Genomic DNA, 17705 nt, shown 5'->3' with positions numbered 1-17705 from the left:
AAAAACTTGCAAATTTTTTTATCTCATTATATATTAGAGGAATATCTATATAGAATAATTTAGTTTGTTAATTATTTTAAGATAATCTAGATACGATAAATTTTATATATTATGCTTAAGCCTACGAAATATTTTTCTCATTTAAAAAATAAAAAAAATAAACTGTAAATCACTATCTTATGGAAATAACAAAATATTACAATATTATCTCTAAACCTCATGATATTTATTTAGCTGATGTTGATAATTTCGTAATATCGTATTATAAATCAATTTTTGAACTTATGGTATGATCTCTGAGTTTTAAATACATAGCTCATCCAATTTTCATAATTTTTAAGCATATTGTTAACTACTCAAAAATAACACGGTATTTACATATATATTATTTTAACACACTTGAGATGTTGGGTTGTATATAGTATATTATAGTTTATGAATAACTAATTTTCACTGAGACGTTTGCGAATTAGCCTTGATTACTCCTCATCCGAACTATATACGAGATAATTACATTGTTTGCATGCGTAAATATAACATATTCATCGCACTAATCCATTTTGAGGTTCGACATTACATAATCCGTAGCTCGATATCACACCCGAGTAAATAAAGTGATAAATTATAAAGTGTTTAGAGTTTGGTACTATAGTCTAACTTCTACCAACGGTATCCAAAACGCCACCATTTATTTATGCTTTCAAATGAACCGGTCCGTGTGAGTATGCATAGGCGAAGACATTTTCTATCGCATTTTCCCTGTGCCATTCTTGTTAATTTAAGCCGGAGCGATAATTTGTGTCATCCACAGACATATAATATATTCGTATACAATAACTAGACAGTTGATTTCGTATAAAAAAAAAATATATGATTTACCAGCGCCATTAGTCACTTGAGTTATGATTACAAATTGTTTTTTTTACAGTCTTTATAACAGAAAAATATTTTATTAACCATGAACTAAGATATAACACGGACTTTGAGACGGTAATATTTGTTCAATATTATGAATATTTCAAGAACATTTAAGTTTTAGAACATTATTCATTAGGTAAAATTTTAGCAACTAGACATTTTACTTATTTATTGTTCATATAATATGATTATTAATTTATAATACACCAATACGTTTAATATGAGGAAGTGGACAGTGGCGTAGCTAAGAGTGAATCAAAGGAAGGTTTTTGAACAAATATACTATAACATTTGCAAGCGGGGCTCAATAATTTTTTAAAACTTGACACGCTCGACACAAAATAATAAATATCTACGACGTATCTATCTATATCTCACTGTGACAATTTCCTGTTAAAAATATAATTGAATATTGAGACAAATCATGAATTTAAATTCACTGTTGTATTAAAATTTTGAAATTACGTTTTATCGTTGTTTCAGCGCTGTTTACATAACCGTCACAAATCGTCGTGAATTTAATGAAATCATTTTTATGGAGTTAAGAGAACCGTTTGTGTACTCTGGGCTCTGGTCGACCTGGAAAACGCTTAATGGACAAATTTTTTTATTAGATATAAAAAGATCAGGGCCCTAATTTTTTCATTTGTGCCGAGTTTCATATCAATACCTGCCGATTTCACAATCGCCCATTGATATTATCCGATTATGTATAATGTCTATAATAGCAATAGTTATTGAACATAATCGATAAGAACACGATGGGCATCTCGGAATAGGTAAATACGTTCTCAATTAAAGATCGCGGTCATAAAATTGCGTAAATTACGGTTTGGGTATTTTTGAAAGGTACATAAATTGGGTGCCGGAACATTTTAAAGCGAACATTTAAAGTCATAAATTATGTATAAGTTTGTCAGAGAAAAAAAAGATACATAAATTATACGATTATATACAAGAAATGAAAGAATTAAAAAAATAAATAATTATATTTGTTCAGACGTTATACAGGAATTATCGTACATTCACGCACATTTTTACCGGTTACTTAATTCACAGTTTTTAATAATGCATTTTTTCATCACGATTACAACGTAAAGAGCAAAACAATATATATTTTTTTAACCACAACAATGTTAATACAATACTATATTATTGCCGGTCCTAAATCTAAAAAAAAAAAAAAATGTGAAATAAAATATTTATTTTGCGAAAATACGTCCCTCGACGTAATTTACGTATGAATAAAAAATATTCAGGCCATAATTTACGTATACACGCAAAACATGCCCGGGACGCGGTTTACATGAAAAATTAAAAACGGAACGCAAATTACAGCGACCCGGACTGTCTGTCTGTCTGCGGTGTCACGCCGCCGCGGGTCTCTTAAGACCTTTAAGGTCCGTTTACACACACACACACACACACACACACATCCACATTGTCCGTTTCCGTGTTTTTTTAAATTTGCCGTAGACAATGTGATTGGGGATTTCATCGATACGGATTTTTGGAAAATATATAAATATATATTTTTTTTATGTACTATAATGTGTAAACAGCCGTCCGATTTGTTTTCGTGACAGTCCGAACTCGGAGAGCTTCAGGTGAACTCGTTCAAGACAATAAAATCCTGTCGTAGCGGTCCGTTCTGCGAGATTCGGCCTGTTTGTAGCCGCGACCGACGTCCGATCGTCGTCCGTCTACGCGCTGCGGTGTTCGTTTCGTCGAGTGCACCGCTCGTGTATGGTGCACGGACGTACATCGTCATTTAGCCCGTCACGTGATATCGATACCGTGCACATCCGGTAGATGTACAGCATAAGCGTGTCCACGGGGATGTAGGGTATGCACCCGCACCCCTTGAGATTTTTGGTGGTACCATGAACTAAGAAAAATTATTCAAAGGGGGGGCCTAAAGCCCCTTAGTCCCATGAGTACGCACCAGGTTGCTACCTCTGCGTCAAAGGTCTGGACATGCCTATGATATATAGTTATAGTGTGTAAACTATTAAATGCATTGAGTGCGATGCACGTCGTCGTATACATCCGGTAAAAAAAACCTGCCATATTTCAAGAGGCAGTTGTAAATAAACAAACAAAGAAATAGAAAAAAATCTTTTATTTTTTACTAATAAATATTATTATGCCATTTTTAATTACTTATTTTAAACATTATATCGGTTAAGTGGTGTCCTCCATTGTTAATACATTCGCGAAGCCTTTCCCGATAGTTTTCCGTAATTCTTTGTGTCATTGCTAGTGTAATAGAGGTCAATGCCTGCAGGTGATTGGCTCCTTAAGTACTTGTAGGGGTGCGGGGCGATGATCGTACACTGTGCCTTTAAATATCCCCCCCAAAACGTAACAACAGAGTGATCACGTTAAAAATTTAAATTTAGAAATTTTTTTTTTAAAACACGTTTTATTTTTGTTATTTTTTGTTTGTTTTCATTTTATTTTTTTTTTTATTATTATTTTTTAATCCTTGCCATTACATCTACTAAAAATGGCACGTGTACCACTATCCATCGATACTATCTCCACTGTTGTACCACCACCACAATTCACACATCGCTTATTCTAAGTAAGGAAGGTTTTTTGTCGCCGGACCTTGTAGAATACTGCGGTATAGCGCACACGAGTGTTAAGTACACGACGTGTTTTACGCGTTTATCACGAACAGTAATTTTAAAGATCTTCGAGAATCAATGACTGATGAAATAATATCACACCGAATGACTGTCAGATAGAATATATATGAAAATATATTTACCGAACCGTTAGAAAAAATTGAACGTAATAAAACTGTCGTGTCTATTATATAAAAAACTGGGATAATAATAATTATCAACAATATTAATTAAGTCACAATGCATACCACATGTAGCACATGTCACTATATGATAAAATAAAAAAAAAGTTAAAAATAGTAAATAAAGCTAAATATAGGATTTATCACATTTGTCGCTAAATAATATTAAATTTATGCAATTTATGGCGATATAACAGTTTATTCGTTTATTTATTAAGTCGTTGCGTTCGACCTTGTCATCAAATCTATATCGATCGCACGAAAATTTGTTCCGTCGCGTATTCTCAAGTGTACTTCATTCATTTTCGTCCGTTACTTGTTCCGCCGGTGCGCCTATTATTAATGTATTCGACTATAAAATAAAATCTCAGATTTCATCATCTGACATTTTGTCGTCATTAAGTCACCGATATCATTTCGTTCATTTCCGAGGTTTTACTGTGCCATTTGAAGGCGTTTATAATGTTTAATCGCCATTAATCGTAGTGTTCGTTTTGTTACGTTACATTTTGAAAATATTAATTTTTACTATCGAGAATTCTGAAAAGACTTGTTGTTTACTTTCTCCGTGTACCTACTTATTTTTGACTTTGCAGTGAAATAAGAATTGTGTAAATTTCAAAACTCGGTTTGAAAATACATGCAAGTGGTGTGCTAATTATTCATAACAACAAATTAATAACAAAGTTTAGATTTTGTAAATTGCTCACAATACGTCAATGCATTTATGCATTATAAAATATTAGCATAAACTTAACCCGACTTACATCTACACTGTACTACCCTTACTTCCGCGCTGACTCCTAGATTAAATCAGTAAAATGTACCTGTTGTGTAAATGCTAATTATTATTATCATACTGAAATAGAATCAACATAATAACATTTACCTATTCAACTACGATTGTAGAATATAAAAATACTTGTACGTTCTCTTTTTATACCTTATATACCGTTGTATATCAATTCATGTTTCGGTGTCCGACTTGCATTTTAAACATTACTAATAATATTTTTTATATCGTGGCATTATTATTAATTTTTCTCATCATAATACTTTGCCTAGGCAGTTTTTCGTTAAAGTTGAAATGTTTGAACGAGTTCTAAGTAGTTGTTTGTAGGTCTGTGGGTGTTATTCCAATTAGGCTTCAGTTTTGTTTGTTTGTTAAGCTATATACATTTTGTAGATTGTATAATAATATTATTATAAATAATATAACGTTGCTCAGTAGACTATTATTTATTGAGCAAATTTAATTTCGTTTTACATTTAATGTTTTTTACAAGATTCTTAGAACATCAAACATTGTGTTTATTTAAGAATTTATTATTTTAACTTCTGAACCTTGTAAATTTAAATTAAAAAAACACAAAAACCGTTAAAAAATGTTAATATATAATTTGTATAATATTATGCGAACCATTCTACTGATTATTTTACTTTTCAATAATTAGTTTTAAATATTTCAAAATAGTTTTTAACTTTATTTCCAATGTACCTTTTTATCTATCAATTTTGAGAACTATTTCATTTAATTTTCAATGGGTATAGTATTTAATGTATCTCTGCTTACAGTAGATTTAAAGTTTTTGTTTTAATTCAACATAGTTAATCAGTTATTTGTTTTATTCCGTTGACTTCGAACTATCAAGAAAAACAATTTGACAAATAGCCAATACTGAGCTTATGAACTTGATGGTTGTGAAATTCATAGCTTGCGGTTGATAAAGTTTGTAAGCACTAACCGTACAGCAAACCATCAAAACTTTTGTAATATTCTCTAAAGATTTGAAAACTTGGTTAGTACACATTTTTATACTGAGTTTGAGTACAGATATTTTGTAAACGTATACAACAGCCTAAGTATATTTATTGAATGTATGGTAATAAATTGTAAAATATGTAAAAACATAATATCATATAGCTTGTTTTATTCTGTGCTTTAATTCGTTTGAAATAAATATAAAATTGTTGACAATATCTATTTTATTATTATTAAATATCTATTTGTATTTAGATGAATAATATAATATTTTGCTTTAAGCATTTTATTTGACAAAAAAAAATTATTTATAAATATGTTTTATGTATATATTTCACAATGTGTTTTTTTTGTATCTGTGATAAATGATAATCATTTGGAGCAATACTTTGATTTTGAACTTTATGGTTTCTGATATGTTGGATTTTAATTTATACGAGTGGGAAGAGTATTATAAATAAACATTTTCTCGTAACTTTTTTAAAAGAGATAACCAAATTAAAAAATTAAGAAAAAACCGGAATTTTTACACTAAAATAGTTTTTGATAAAATTAATTTGTTATTTTATTGTAATAAAAAAATAAATAATCATAGACACCTACATTTTTACCAAAAGTTTAAATTGTCATATTCTGTATATAGCACAAGATATAAGGCCCGTTTAAGTTATTCTTATATCTGTACAAAAACCGTAAACAAACATACTAATTATTATTATTATTTCGCCTATTAGGCACGATTTACTCTTTACATAATATTATATTTCAAGTTCAAGTTTGGACAAAATTATGTATTTAATCGATACATGATGATGTTCATTATTTTATTATAATTCAAAAATATTATTCATGAGCACTTTTACGATTATTATGAATTTTCAAAATAAATAGATTAATGTTAAATACATTAATACATATTACCTATACACGCTATAAACTTATTTACTCAATTTTCAACAAGGGCTGGTATTGAAAGTTAAAAATAATAATATAATATAGTACAAATTATATTTATTATTATTATTATTATAATTAAATATTAATAATATTATAATAAATGCAATGTTTTTGGCAAAGACTGAATTAACCTACCGCCGTGATATTAATAGTAAAATAAATTACATTGATTAATGGCAATATCAAAAAAAAAAAACATAATATCATGAAAATATACATAATGAAATAGGCTAAGAAATTTTCTGCGGTTAAAATCGTTTTTTTTTTTTTTATACAACGATATCATTGAATTTAAATGTAATACATCCGTCAAAGTGACCTACTGGACAATTATTATTATACGGTAGACCGTTATCCACCACTTGCTCACCTTTGTCTTATTATATTATCGGTACGCATGAAAAAAATGTGGGTAAAGAGGGAGACCAGCGGTCGGTAAGTAGAATTTCCTCCAAACTTCTTAAAAAGATCCCTTTTCCTTTCCGCGCCTATGACTACAGTTGATACACACGTATTCACTGAAAGTTTATTGTTTATACAGTGTCTAATGTGTTAATATATATGTGCGAGTACAGATACACCCTGTTATTAGTTTAAGACGTCGGAAGTGGGGATAAAACCACACAGAGAGTCTTAGCAATGTTTCCCAACTTGTCCCCGACCCGAAAGCCCATCAATAAATATTGTTGTAGTACGATATCGTTCAAATACTATGTTTCACACAATGGCGGAGCTTATTCTACATTTCGGAACTAAACTTTAATCGATAATGTTGAATACGGTGGCAGTATATCGTGTGCTTATTATATACGCATACATCGGTAACGTATTTAATTTATGGATGTTTTTGCATAAATATTGAAAAAAAAAATATACTGACAAATTTCAGCTACAACTTTATTAGAAGTCAGTGGATAATAATAATAATAATAATAATAATAAAATGTCACACTACGCAAAGTACCTGCGTCCATATTAAAATACAATTTATAGCCGTTCGTGCCAAGATTTATATTCAACATTTAAAGTAGATATACCTCTATATAGCCACCGGTGGAGGATATAGATAACCCGTATTTCAGCGGTATGCATGATGTATGATATTATAATATCCGTAAAACGATTTGTATCCGTTATACGCGAAATACGGTGAAAAATATTACCATCAAAACTTCGAGAAATCGTAATCTTGTTCGACGGGCGATGGGGGGGGGGGGGTGGGCGGGCAGTAATAACGCGGCGCACTCAGCCGCAGTCTAGCTGACGGCGAAGTCTTCGCATCGTATCCACATAATTTTTTTCTTCGTGCAACACTGGCGCGGGTACCTATATGCGCGCGAAACACTGCGGATACGAGAGGGAAAAAAAATAGAAAGAAGAAAAAGAAGAATAAAAGTAATTTCCCAAAGTATAGCGGCACAGTTTATAACACATAACCTACGTCTTGTTCGTGTAAAGTTACGACCATTAGCCGAGAATAATAATGATTTTACGGAAAAATGTTTTGCTTCGGCTACCACGATAGGAGCTGCGGTAATGGCCGTGCGGCTCTGGGCCCAACTCCGTAATACGGCCCGTAGTGCTAGGACTGCATCTGCCGATGACTGCGAGCACCGTGGGCCCGACCGACCGACATATTATGTATTATACAGAACGAGAGTAAATTGCGCCAAACGAAAGGGAAGTATTTTTAGTGGCAGTATTAGTTTTTCTAAGGTAGCGTCTGCAGCTCATTTATTTAATTTTATATTCTAGTGAGTTTACGTACATTTTCTACGTGTATTTTTCTGTTGCTATCGTATAGGTACGCAATAAGCTGTTGTAGTCTTTATTATTGTTTACGGTTTTATACTCTGTAAGCATCGACGGGTAAACGTATTTTTAAACACAGTGTATCTACGAATGTACAAAACTAAACACAGCATAATATATAATACGTAATATCATTATATTCTCAACAAAAATACTGTTTTACAAGCGCGAGTTTTAAATTGTTTAAAAGTCATCAGTTTTTATCCAGTTAAATAGTGTTATCTATAATCTTATAAACATACAATTTTAATAAATTAACTGTTATCTGTTATAGATAATAACGTTTAAGTTATCATTGTGTACAACCCTGAATTCATAATGAAGTCATCCCCCAAAGTAATGCATGCGTACAATAATAATATTATCACTGTGCAGTGTGCACTTATGGATACGTTGAAGACTGTCACAACATAGATTATGCATGAAATTTCGAATAATCCGTGATAACTATGTTGTCCAAAGTGAAACAAAGAAACACGTTTTAACATTAGGAAATCCTCAGACCTTGGTACCATACTTAACGTCTTATTATAGTCGGAACGTATACTTGTATCATATTTTATTATAATGTTGAAACCAGTATTTGTATTCATTAAAATTTGAAATTCACAATTTGTATTGATTTGTATTTTATCAAAATATGCAATGTGTAGGTATTATTCATTGTCAAGTAAAAACAAAGTAATTTAATTTTTGTGCCGAATCGAGTTCACAAAATATATTTACCATACGCCGTGGAGTTTAATACAAAAAGACTTTTTCAGATAAAAAATAAATAGTTAAATAATATTTATCTTTTTTTTAAAATATTATATTTTAGAATTGTATTTTAGAATAGTCTACTTCTAAATAATAAATAGCAATTTATACCACATTATCAAGTATCAACAACTTACCAAGTACTCAAAATCACGACTTAATCTATATTTCTAAACAGACGTGTTCACTAATTAAACGTGTTATTAAAATCAAATTTACTTGATTTAAGATTAATTAATTCAGAATTTCATAAAAGTATATTAATTTTCACTTATAAAAAAAAACTTTATAAAATGTCTAATACAATACTTTTTGACACTCTGACATTGACTGATCGGAACAACCCATAAACGGGCAATTTATTGTTAGTTATTATATTTTAAAGTTTTGAATACTGAAGTAGACATTCATTTTAAAACCATTCAATTGATCCAAAGACAAAAATACTAAAGTGATGTAAACTGATTTATGGTCAGTTGTTTTTCTAGCATACAGCTTATAAAAACGGTATTATTTAATAACGAATATTTCAAGTCAAACAAAATAGGTTTCCACGAAGAAGATTTTGTTTGACAAATTGTTATGAATTTATGATGAACTCACAAACAGTAAAATATACTTACTAAGAAATACATATTATTTTAATGCATTTTGGCAAATTATTTTTAAACTATATTATTAATTGATGAAATATTTAATGAAAATTTGACTTACAGCATTATTATGATTCCAAAATATGTAAGACGGCGGTTCCGGGCTATGTAGTACGACACATGTCAGGTTAATGGTACTTCCTCGATCAATGAATATTTCCGGCCCTCCAATAATGTCAGTACGAGGTTCTGAAATATAAAATTCAAATATTTAAAATATGTAAATTCAAATTTAATATTAAATAAATAATTAAATTTTTACTGTATCACATTTGTGTAACACACAAGCTTAGACATACAAAACAAAAAACTGAATAATCGTTGAGTAAATAAATGAAACGTTGTTGGCAAATTATATTGTTTTTAAACAATATTACGTTTATTCAAACTATTGGATTATCAAAATTGTATATTGGTTAATTGAGTACTTCAACTACAAATTACAATTTGATTAAATAATTAAATTATGATTGGTAATAAGCTTATTAAAGGTTTGATGACGGACCTAATAAAAATGACTTCTTATATTTATATTTAAATTTAAATAAACTGTATACCAGATCATATATACAAATAAATGTATATAACTATTAAACTATTTAATAATAATTAATCACTTATTAGTAAAACAATATCAAGTAATACAAAATTATATTTTAAATATTCCTAAGCTTTTTTTTGTATGAAGAAATATTATTTTTAAACTAAATATTATACGAGTGCACAATACATATGCATAATACAATTAAAAAATACATTTTTATGTTAAAAAACAAAAAAAATGAAAAATTATTTTAAAATATTTACAAGTAAAAAAAAATTGATGACCTCTTTATATTCTGTTACTTGGTCATTAAATATTATATTTGTCGCATATTGTATAGATTCCATTAAATATATATTTACACTATCTTATTAGTATTTTTTATTTTAAATATTATGTCAAATGTAACGAATACTTAAAAAAAAAAAAAAAATATTACATTTTACAATAAATTGTACTAAATATTACAACAAAATGATCGTGTATGAATGTATAAATACTGATTGTACACATACAACTATTTTGATTTCTATGATATTGTTTAAAAAAAAATTAATATTAACTCTTGTGTTAGTGATCATTAGTAATAATTATAGACCCGAAAAAACTAACGTAGAATTATCCATTTAACTTAGCCATACAATAGATAGATTTTTTTATTAATAAATATTTAGCTAACAGTTTATTACATTTGTGCTAGGTTTACAACCGATAGTTTTGAAAAGTAATAATATTTTGATAGAGAATTTACGACCAAAATTTCTGTTAAATGGTTTCCCAAGGGTACATTGAACGTTTCGTGAACTTTTCATGGGTAAAGTATTTAAGAAATACCTTGTTAATTCTTATTTAAATGCTACGCACGAGTGGGCTTAATAAAACAAAACTATACGGACATTTTAAATTAATGTGTATGAAGTATAAAAATATTACAATTTATTCAAACATAGCACAGTTACGTAAAAAAAATAACATAATTTATTTTATAAAATGATTAAACTAATCTAAAATGTTTGAAGGTTTAATGTTAACATAATATGTACCTACATATGTAATAAAATTCTATACTTAAAAATATCATGTATTTTAATATAAAAAAAAATAAATAAATCGTAAGGTTATATTCCATATACGACTCATTTTAATTGAAGTATTTAGCGTTTTTTTCAGTCAATAAAATATTTTATCGTTTGCATTTTATCATAGGAAATAACAATTTAAATTTTTTTTTTTTAAAATACGAAAAAATACCATCAAAGTTAAAGCTATAAGGTCATATTATTTCGGAAACCTAATAAAGCTAATGAACAAGGGTAAATTATTCTATCAGGGAATACAAGTCCTTATTAAGAACGGTGGGAAGAGGGCATGGCGGTGTGTGTTTGAGTTGACTTTTAACGTAACACTTCGTGATGTTGATATCCTGTGGCATTTCGAGCTTGTGGTCGCTATTGTAAATACAGTCGCAAGTGAGGGTCATTTGAAAGCTAATGTCATCGTATAAGAGGGGTTCGTACGGAGTATTCTGAGAGTCGTTTTGTACGACCAACGAAATAGGGTGGTTTTTTAGAGATACGATGGAACACTTGAATAAGTCAGGATTATAATTTATAGAATATTACTCATGGGATTATCAAAATATTATTTTGGTATATTGATATAACACATAAAACAACAAAAAATTGATATTATTCACACAGGACATATTATTGTTAAATAATTATCGTGGGAGAGTGCACGTGATCGTAAATAATTGAAGATCCCTGAAATATATCTCACGATTCGAAAAAAAAACAACAGTGTACACTTAAAAATAATATGAAAAAGTAAACACGGCGATTCAGCGATTTTTTAAGATATTCTACCTGATAGCGTTACCCCTGTGAAAAAAATGAAAATTCTCATTAACCACGGTCACCTTTACATATTATGGCACTTTGCGTAAAAAAAGGTTGTAAAGTTGTGCAAGGATATAAAATCATGCTGGTCGTAAATCACATTTATAGAATTTTTACCTCCTAAAATGGAATACTGATTCATTCCGATATCACCGACTTACAGATGATTCCACAAGAACTTTATTTTTAATTTATCTACGATATTGATATAATTTTAATTTTATTACACATAATTCATCTAAGTATTCTAAGCTCTATATTCTATACGGTGTTTTTTTCATGCAAATACGTTATACTTTATTTTATAAATGCATATTTTAAATGTCACACAAGTCTAATAATTTTGGATGATAAAAAATAAATCTTGTGCTGAATGATGGGTAATAAATAATAATGTAATTATGACCAGGCTTTCTATACTAATTTATTAATAATTGGGCTAGACGTAAAATTATTTATTAAATGATAATTAATAATATTACATACTTAAATAAGTATTAAATAAGTGTGTATATGAATATTGTATAGTTTATTGACGAAGCTTACATGATAAGAGCTATACAGAATAAAGATTAAACAGGTATTTAAGTGAAACTAGGATAATTGTCAATAAAATCGTTTTAACCTTGGGTTAAGGAAATATATTCTACCTAAAAAAAAAAAAAAAATCTCGAGTAAATAAAAAAATATGTTTTTATTTATTTTTATCACGATATATATTTAAAGAAAAATTCAATATTATATAATATAGTGAAACTTACAACGAATAATAATTGTAATCTTATAGTAAGGTAATTGTTGAGGTCAACTAAGCGTGTTGAGTGTTCACTTCAGACTATTACTGTAGATAAATATTTTTATTATTTGATAGAGCGTAAAGTACGCGAATATTAACTGGGCATACGGCTACTACCATGTTAATTATCGGACCTGTTGATTGGTCACATACAAACTGGTAATAAGTTTATGAAATTGATTTGCAATTGATTTAGAGATTACAGGCATGGGTGCCATAAGTAATTATAAGTTTAATTACAACCCAGACATAACTTAAAAAGCTATTTGTTAATGTGGATACCTTTGAAGTAAATGTGTTTGCACTGGAAAATATATGAAAGGCGTGCAATCTTTTATTTTCATTATTATTAATGTACAACGATTGATTCGTATAGTATCTAATAATAATTTTTATTTATATGATTGACTTTAGGCTATTAAAGGTCATTATACAATATATAAAATACGTTCAATTTATATTTTTGAACCATAAATTAAAGAATAAAAATACATAACATAAAAGTTTTTATTTATAAATACTGTATATCTGATAAAATGTAAAATAAAAAAAAATAAATTGTTTGACTTTAGCACGTAATATACTCGTTAAAACAAATAATTCAAAACAGCTTGTCTCAATGTAGAATTACAAAACTAAAAACTATAATGTTATAATGATTATATATAGACACAAGTTACTGTAAAACTTTGTTAATTTAAGACTAAGGACATCGAAATCGATCTATTTTGGTGAAGGACTCAAAGTGTATTATACCAAATTGGGTAAATTATCAACATTTTTCATTTAATTTTATTTATGTTCTAGTTATATAAACCGTCATGTTCTGATTTTTTTTTCTGACAAAAAAAATACTTAAATAAATCTAAAAAAATATTATTGTGATTCGTAAACAGTAACTGTCAACACTATACAATTATTAAAATATAAAATGTAAGTACATATTCACATTATATGTGTTTTATAGATGTTTTGCATTTATGGATAAAATGTATTAAATAATTTGTTTATATTGTAGTGAAGTATATTCGACTACACACATACACATATAAGTTATTTATGTAAAGGCAAGATTTATTAAAACTGTGTAGGTATCCATCTATCGTTTGTTTATAATGTATAAAACGTTAAACAATGTATGTGCATTGCACATCATAAATTATTGAACGAGGTAATTTTTTTAGCGGTATTCATTCACTACATGAGATTTTAGAATAATTGATCGACAATTTAATGAAAGTAAACATATATTGATATCATTTGTATGTACCTATACTTTTACTTCCTACATACAAGATATTAGTTAAAATATATTCAAAACCGATTCATATTTAAAATGTTAACATATTATCAACATAGCGCAAGAGTGAAGGTTATCTCAGTGCACAGACGTACAAAATTCTGTTTGCTGTATAACATGGTATAACTGGTATAAGTCACACACACACACACACACTCAATTAACTAAAGTAGTATATTTTTATAGTTACTGCATATTGTATTGTGGATCAGGGAAACCAAAGTAAATACAAATATAATAGTAGTAGTAAAAAATACGCGTACAGTCACCGATTCAAGGTAAGCACACGGTTTTATTTTCGATTCAAACACAAACTCGTTAAAAAAATAAATAATAAACGATTGAAGATATTTTTCTTTACGTTCAAATATTTTTATATATCTGCAACCAAAATCAACAAAAATAATAATGTAAAATATAAAATGCCCATTTCACAGAGATATGTTTATAATGAAATTTACGCGTACACGATTGAAACGATGATCAGCAGATGACCTTACGTGGATTTCCGCCATTGGAGGCGATCCGCTAGAAATTATGTGAAGAAAACCATCGATAAACGATTGAACTGATAAAGAGAATCGTTAATGAAGGAAATGGATTTTTTTTCCTAAAGATAATAATAATAATAAGATAATATTCGGTTACAGAGAAAGGTTCTATTTTCTTTTACTTTCCCCACGAGACGTATATATTATTATATATACCGTACAAGTCGAAGGAGTGATAAATAAGAGACATCGCAGTTGGGATTTTCGGCAGTATGTCTTGGATAAGGATGAAATGAGAAACTAATGTACAAGACTTTGGTGGAAACAAATCAAACTAAAGCCAATGCAAACGCGTTGGTTGTTATAGAGAAAAAAGTATATCGACGGAAAATAACGAAATTTAGAAGACTCAATTTAAACATATTTTATATTTATAATATAATAGACACGTGTATTTTATAGTGTTAAACTGCAAGATATCGTGTCGAATGTTTTATTAGTTTTTGATATGTAATATTAATTTTCATATCGGACCACGCGTGGTTCATGGCATGGCTATGATTTAAATATACTTTTTTCTATTCATCAATAATCGATCCATTAAAATAGTTTTTTGCTACACCTCAGAAACTACAAATATATTATTAATTTAATTTATATTCAATTACTGTCTTTATGATTTTTTCAGTTTTTTTCCACACTATTGGGAAAATAGTTCAAAATAAATATTTTTTCTTTATATATATACATAATATATTCTATTACACCGTTTAAACACATTTAGGTACATGCTGTTTAATTATATAGAAAGTAATGTCATAATATTATACTTTTAAAAAATGTAATTTTTTTTGGTGGTAATTCTTTAAAAATTATAATAAACACTTCATTTTTGATGTACTTTACCAAATATCTATGATTTTAAACCAATGCTGTTTAACAGTTTTTAGAGTATTAAGTCGGAAGTATCTATAAAAAACTTCCAATTCTGAATAACCTTATTCGGTTTTCTTAATGTTTCTATACTTTGAATGTTTTATGTTTAACTTAATATTTGTTGTCTATATTGGACTATATTTAATTATTAGTCAAAAAAATTAACTTTAATAAATTTTGGCAGGTATTGGACTGAATCGTTATTTATTTTTATTTTCACTATAAATTATTAAAACAATTTCGACAGCAAACCATTGCTTTGTTAATTATACTTAATTAATTATAAAGAAAATGATAGTATATGAGCAATTTTAAGCAATTTATTTTTTTTTTCGTACCTACAAGTCACAACATAGTGAGTAATATCGAACAATAAAGAATTTTTTGATATATTGTTCATTTATTGTATGAGTACTTTATTCAGTTTTTTTACCTCACATAATATATCTTCGTGTTTTTTCGTTTAAATTGGTTGTTGGATGTTTGACGTTTAATGATGAAGTGACTTCATTGTGTGATATATAATCGCCTCCAGAATTTTACAATATATGTGCACATCAAAGGTAAAATGTACAAAATACATCTATAAATTACATACGTTATTGTAAAATAATAAGTTTAAATATTTACTTAATATTCAGTACTACACATATATTCAAATTTTTTATCAGTATTTTCCAATAAAATTGACAAACATCAAACATATTATAAATAAAAGAGAATGATGTTGAAATGTATTCGTAAATAATATTATAATATTATTGTTCAAGGACATTTTTGATGATATTTTTTTTTGAAATGTACACAATGTTGTTAAACTAATTGACTATCTATTAAAAATATTGTACATTAAATTTTATTTAAATCAAATTTAATTGTTTAAAACAATTTATTCGTTTTCTTCACTATTAATCACATTGTGATAAGTTTTGTTTCGTAATATTGTCGTAAAAAAATATGTTTTAGTTAGGTAATTCAAAAAGTTCATCTTAAGTGGTTGTACGAATTTTAGTAAAATACAATATACCATCGAATCTATATTAAGTCGCTCATTGATTATGTTTGTAATTTACATTTTTATACAGCTGCTGAGTTGCATAATGAAAGTGGTAAATAGTTTAACGCTCTCGAACGCGGGTAAAACAAATGAGTTCAAAATTCCAATTCGTCTTCAAGAAATGAATAAAAAACGCCAAATTTCTGTATATTTCCTAATACGGATTTTTCATATGTATATCACGTCGTTTATCTATATTTTGTTTTTGCATTAAAACTACACGAAAAATAATATTGTTATCTGCGTTTTGGAAAAAAAAAAAAAAACAAAAAATAAATTACCGATATCGGCTTGTTTATTTATTTATTGTTTTATTTTTATTTTACTACGGACCAGACGTTCACTTCGAAAACGAGTGTCGACGACAAGTGTTGCTCGTTAAAAAAAAAAAAAAAAAACATCTTGCATATGTCCGTTTATCCCCCGCACACGCGTTGCAGGTACACATTATTGTAATAGCCGTCGCGGATTGGGTAGTATACGCCGCGTCGAATCGTCATAAAGATTCGGCGGGGTCGGCGACGTCTCCGAAACGATAAACCTTTGAAATCAAACGGTCGGGGCGCGATGCACAGTAATATGCACAAACGTTTATTTCTCGTGATGATAATATGCGATACGCCAATACGCCGTGATGATATCAGGTAAACATAAATAATAAATACAATTTGATATGCATTTTGAGCCGCGCGCTCGGAGTTTTTGACGGATACACACACCACCGCCGGCCGACGGTCGGGGCACGCGGTTTAATTGCATATTAAATATTGATTCGGTGCGTACGACAACGTTTATAACATTTCGCGATTCGTTCGAAAATAAACTGCGGATATTCCGAACGTATGAGATACTGTGCATATATCAAACGGTGTACGATACAAGTTTATATTTAACGGGTACCCGTTCACGGTTTTATTTCCACCCCTTCCGGACACGTTGGCGTATATTATACTCGTGTAATCGTACGTTTTTTTTTTCTACCTCCATTCTCCCTCTTCCATTGCCAC

The 17705-nt window shown here is 28.7% G+C and overlaps 1 protein-coding gene across 1 annotated transcript in view; it reads right to left on the bottom strand.

The window, feature by feature from the left end:
- LOC113552987 (zwei Ig domain protein zig-8-like) overlaps positions 1-17705 on the bottom strand; it is a 361314-nt gene that overhangs the window by 5203 nt on the left and 338406 nt on the right. Inside the window, exon 5 of the mRNA XM_026956073.1 lies at positions 9738-9865. Coding sequence (XP_026811874.1) covers positions 9738-9865 — 128 coding nt within the window. The remainder of the gene's footprint in view (positions 1-9737; positions 9866-17705) is intronic.

This window comes from Rhopalosiphum maidis, chromosome 2 (assembly GCF_003676215.2).
Source record: "Rhopalosiphum maidis isolate BTI-1 chromosome 2, ASM367621v3, whole genome shotgun sequence".
NCBI classification, from domain to species: Eukaryota; Metazoa; Arthropoda; class Insecta; order Hemiptera; family Aphididae; genus Rhopalosiphum; species Rhopalosiphum maidis.
Note: the sequence above shows the minus strand (reverse complement) of the source record. Positions and strands in the feature narration are given on the sequence as shown.